Raw genomic sequence first — 4,850 nt, 5'->3', positions numbered from 1 at the left:
AAGCCTTGTCTCTTGCGGAGGATTTGGGCATCCATCAGTTCATGGTGGCCTCGGACTGTCGTCAGGTCGTTCTAGATATCAACAGGGGGTCAAGAGGTGTCTATGGTGCTGTCATTAGTGAGATCAACACCCTAGCCGCTACATTATCTTGTAATTTTTCTTTTGAAACCCGTGCTGCTAATTATGAAGCACATCGTTTAGCTAAGTTTGCTCTTTCTAGAGGTCCGGGACGTCATGTATGGTTTGGTGTTCCCCACGACCAAACTTGTATCCCACTCCATGTGGATTTTGATGAATAAAGCAGTTCTTCATCCCTCAATAAAAAAACTTACAAGATGCAGTTTTTGGGCTCTACTTCGGCATTGAAAACCGTATTTGGACTGTGGGCCGCCTGCAGCCTCGTGGCTGCCCAATTCGGACCTTTGCCCCTTCTGCAAGAAGATCACGTGATAAATAAAGCTACGGGAAAAATAATTCCCCTCCCGACTCCCTCCTCTACCGGTGACCCTCGCTGGCGAATCGCCGCCGCCATCCCCCGCCCCCTCCCCGCCTCGACGCAGCCGCTCCCCGCCACGCCAATCCCTGACTCCCCGCCGACCCGCGCGCGCTCCCGGTCCTCCGCCGCGCCGCCCACCTCGTCGCACTCCCGCCGCCGTCACCCCGCCTCCATCCGCACCCCCGTTGCGCCTGGCCGTCGTGCTGACCTGCCGCTCCTGACTCCGGCGCCGGCGGCCGACTGCCCGATCTCGACCTGCAGCTGCTAACCCGGTATTGAACTAGATCAATGCCGTATCCCCTAATGCCATGATAATTTCACTTTTGCTTTTATTTTGACATGTCAAATTCCACTGTTTCCAATCTCTTAGTTTCAATATGTGACTGGCTGATAATTATTTTGGTTTTATATATATCATGTGGTTGAGATTATATTATACTATTTGTTATTCTTCAAGAAAAACTTTTTATCTGTCAGACTGTATATTTTCTTTGGTACTTGATTGGGTCAAAACTTCTGGTGCAGCATTGCAGCAATGCTTAGAGGTCAGAGTGTTAGATCGTACCGTCACCTCTTGTCCCATATTCTTTCCAAGGTGAATTGATCATCACTAACAATAGTCACGTAGAACTATTGCAGTTCTACCGTTCTTTTCTTAGTAGTTGGGGAAGGAAAATTTGTACTACCTCTGTTTATTTTTATAAGACGTTTTAAACTTTCAGACACTGTTCAAAAACAGCACAAAGCAAGTTGTCTGAACGTCTTATAAAACAAACGGAGGGAGTGTGACACTTTACAGCGGATGCCAGTGAATGTTCAGTATCTTAAGTGCGTAGACATTCAGTTAGTCCTGATAAAATAGATTATGTAGTTATACATGATGAGGACAATAGAGTTTTCATCTGTAAAAACAGTAGAGTTTGTAAATTCTGGTTAAACAAAATAGTTGTGCTAGCAAGTCAGTGAGCATTGTTGGCGGCATTTTAAACCTTGACTGTAGGTTGAAATGTGTTTTCCCATGATTGTGATGCTATAATCAGGAAAAAAAATTGGTTGTTGCATTTTCTCCAGAATGATGTAGGTGCTCTAACCTTGACGAATGAACATGCATGGTTTCATGAGCTTTCGTCAGATTTTATTTCTTAGAATATTTTCTGTTTAATTTTCAAATGAAATCCTTGGATCATGAATTCGGTTTGGGCGTCCTTGCAAGATGGAGGTTACTAGCAGATCAGATAGATTCTTTCATTACATTTTCCCAATCCTAGATTTGGAATCTCATTGGGGTCAGTAATATCAGAGGTTGCCTGTCAGAAAAGTAATATCAGAGGTGGTGCTGGCCAAAAATCAGGGATGGAGTGGTAGCTCAGTAGAGGATGGGTCCTGTGGTAACAAGTGGTCATGGTTGCTAGCATCGTATATTGGTATTTTTGGAAGGTGGCATATTTATAGGATTTGAAGGGTTGAGGGAAGTGTTAGGACAGGGATATTTTCTCATTGCTTGAAATATAACAGAGCTAGGCTTAAATACTCGGATTAGGGACTCGGCTCACTGGGCTAGGGCTCGGAAGACTATTGGATTAGTACTCATTCAGTCACTAGTCATTGTATCACTTCTAAACTGACTTGACTTTTCCTCTGCTTAATCTATCTCGGCAGCCACCTCTCCTGGCAGTGTCTTTCATTCTTGCCGTGGTACCGTCCTACTGGACTTCACAATCAATGAAGCAACTGAGCAGCAACATCCTGACTTTGGAAATTATATCTATAATGACCAAACATATGAGGTTGGAATCTGAAGAAATGAATCGTTATTACTCAGTGCCAGTAAACGTAGCTTCTGTTACTTTCTTTTGCGACATTTTGTATCATTTTTTTGTTTCCCCGTGTTTTTTTACATCCTCTGTCGAAATGCATGTTCATAACCTTATATCATCATCTCCAGGTTTTCTCGCAATGGGGCTTTTTGGTGGTGGCCTCAAGTTTTTGGTGGGAGTGGGATGTGGTGTCTATGTAGCTCAGAACTACAACGTTCCAAATGTCAAGAAGCTGTTCAACACGTATGTTTTCCTGGCAAAGCACATTGAGGAAACATACCGTAAGCCGAAGAAAGACGACAAGGACGAGTGATTATCGCGCCCCTGGGCCAAAAGAAGTTTGTTCTGACATGACAGCAATGTGATCTTCAAGTGCTTAGAAGTACGACGGTGCATAGTGGGTACTACTAGCTGTGAAATTTACCATGGCAAGGTTTGTGGATCTTTATGATGAAACCTTAGTACGTATTTTTTAAGTAGGAGAGAGGGTATGCAAACATCCGATCGATATATCATGGCACCAGTACAAGTTTCATAATAAATGGAACCTCTTGTGTCTCCCGTGAGTGCCCGATTTGCTGGTTAGGTTTTTCCTGTGTCAACAAAGGATGGAGAAGCGCTAGTCCATCCAGTTTTTTAGTAAGCCTTCAGACCCATATTCAAATTAACAGGAATTACAACTCGCGATTGCCGCACCTAGAACAAGAGTGCACGGATAAAAACTGGGAAGCAAACTAGCAGTTGGTTCAAGCATTAAGCAAACTAAAAAGCTGTAGTCGGAAGCTTTGGATCGACCTGATCTGAATGCAGTTGACAAAACAGGTAGCTATAAACACTCTAGATGACCCTGACGGCGATCTTCATGTTGGCCTTGCAGTGCCCGCGCACGGTGCAGACGAAGTAGTGCATCCCCTTGACCAGCCTCACCTTGTCGTGCCCGCTGCGCATCGCCCTCTTGCCCTTGGGCACCACGCAGCTCTGGTACGCCGCCGCGTCCACGGCCGCCACGTCGTGCACCGCCCCGTTGTACTTGAACTCTGCACACACACACACACACACACACACACACACACACACACACAAGCGCGTCGTGTCACGAACAAACGCATACAGAAGCTAGCGAGCAGTAGCGGAGATCAGCTCACCGAGCACGTCGCCGGCGCGGAAGGTCCTCCCCTTGGCCCACCCGGCGACGTTGAACTTCCAGCCCCCGTAGTCGCCCACCGTGTACTTGGCCGCCTCGGCGCTCATCACGAGCAGGCCGAGCAGCAGCAGGCCGGCGGCACCGTTCCTCGCACTGCCTCTTCCCAGAGCCATCGACGCACTACACTACTAGTGACAGTGACACTCAAGTTCGAACTGGCTGACAAGATCGAAGGAGCTGCCGGTTGCCACGCACCGGCGTGGCCTCTTATAGCGCGTGCTTCCGCGGCCGAGCTAGCTAGGCATTGAGTATTTAGTGGCAGTAGTGTTGAGGAGAGCGCGCGGGTGGAGTTGGTGCGCGTGAATCCGGCCGGCGCTCCCGCTCCGGCGTTGGCAGGTTGCGGTGCTTTTGCTTTGGCTACCGAGCTAGTCGGTGGCGGGGAGCGGAGGAACGCAACAAAAAGACGAGCTCTCCCAGGAGTAGAATAGCAGCCATGTCTGATGATTTCGGCGTGCGCCCTGCGTGCAGGCCTTCCTTCCCGTCCAAATCTGAAACTGAGAATAAAAGGTGGCGGTGCCTATCTTTGACGCTGGAAAGAAGTTTCATTGCATGTTTTTTTTAGGGCAGGGAAGGGGAAGTTTCATTGTATGTTGGATCGATCTCGGAAGTGTATTGTCGCGGACGCGAAGTGTTATTATTGCTACCCAGTAAAAAAACTTAATTTTTTTAGTATAACCTTTTTTGGGTTTCTGGGTAAACAATCCGACTTTACTGATAAATTAGACAAGGAAATCGTTTGTTTGAAACCGACTGATGTTTGCCTCGCGTAAACCGTGTCGCTAGCCGTGCGATCAAAGCCGATCGTGCGGCGCTCATCTCACGCGTGTGCGTCGCCTATCCACTACACGCGTAGCATGCGGGCCCGGCTCACCGCTTTCCATCCCAGCCTTATCCTCTCCCTTTCTCGTCTTCTTCGTTCGTCCCCCATCCCCCCTCTCTCTCTCATTTTTTCACGGGCTGTGACAGGGATGAGTGGGACTCGATACAATACAATGGCTCACCATCGTTGCTTCCAACCATGGCGTGCACATCTTGCCGCAAGCACCAACCGCTCCTGCAAGGCAAAGCATGACGGGCGATGCTGCCGTCGGCGGGGAAAAGCTGCGTGCCGCCGATCTGCGCTGCATGTGATTCAAGCGGGCTGCGGGTGCTGCGGCGAGGGGCTCGTCGGTGTTGAGTCGTCGTGGCCGCCGGTGCTGCGGTGCAGCATCGCGGGGGTCGCCGCCTCACAGGTGTTGCTATGGCGCATCGCCGGGGTAGCCGGTGTTTCTATGTAGCGTCGACGGGGCCGCCGGGGCTGCGATGCGGCGTCGTCGGGGTTGTCGGTGTTGCT

At 49.1% G+C, this 4,850-nt stretch overlaps 2 protein-coding genes across 3 annotated transcripts; one reads left to right on the top strand and one right to left on the bottom strand.

Moving 5' to 3' along the window:
* Nucleotides 1-474: 474 nt before the first annotated feature.
* On the top strand, nt 475-2,874 carry LOC123128287 (uncharacterized). 2 transcript variants are annotated; one of them, XM_044548256.1, is made up of 3 exons: nt 505-768; nt 2,156-2,283; nt 2,442-2,874. In XM_044548256.1, exon 3 carries the CDS (start codon nt 2,453-2,455, stop codon nt 2,624-2,626), a length of 174 nt encoding a protein of 57 aa, XP_044404191.1. In that variant the 5' UTR covers nt 505-768; nt 2,156-2,283; nt 2,442-2,452; the 3' UTR covers nt 2,627-2,874. The 2 variants fall into 2 exon arrangements, 1 of the variants encoding a protein (XP_044404191.1); XR_006463025.1 differs by lacking the exon at nt 2,156-2,283 and having other exon boundaries at nt 475-768; nt 2,442-2,715.
* A 66-nt stretch (nt 2,875-2,940) lies between these two features.
* Nucleotides 2,941-3,923, bottom strand: LOC123128286 (chemocyanin). Its single transcript, XM_044548255.1, has 2 exons — nt 3,459-3,923; nt 2,941-3,350 (listed from the first exon to the last, which is right to left on the bottom strand). Exons 1-2 carry the CDS (start codon nt 3,628-3,630, stop codon nt 3,151-3,153), a joined length of 372 nt encoding a protein of 123 aa, XP_044404190.1. The 5' UTR covers nt 3,631-3,923; the 3' UTR covers nt 2,941-3,150.
* Nucleotides 3,924-4,850: the final 927 nt, after the last annotated feature.

The sequence above is a fragment of the Triticum aestivum genome, chromosome 6A (assembly GCF_018294505.1).
Source record: "Triticum aestivum cultivar Chinese Spring chromosome 6A, IWGSC CS RefSeq v2.1, whole genome shotgun sequence".
NCBI lineage: Eukaryota > Viridiplantae > Streptophyta > Magnoliopsida > Poales > Poaceae > Triticum > Triticum aestivum.
This window is presented reverse-complemented; position numbering and strand designations above follow the sequence as displayed.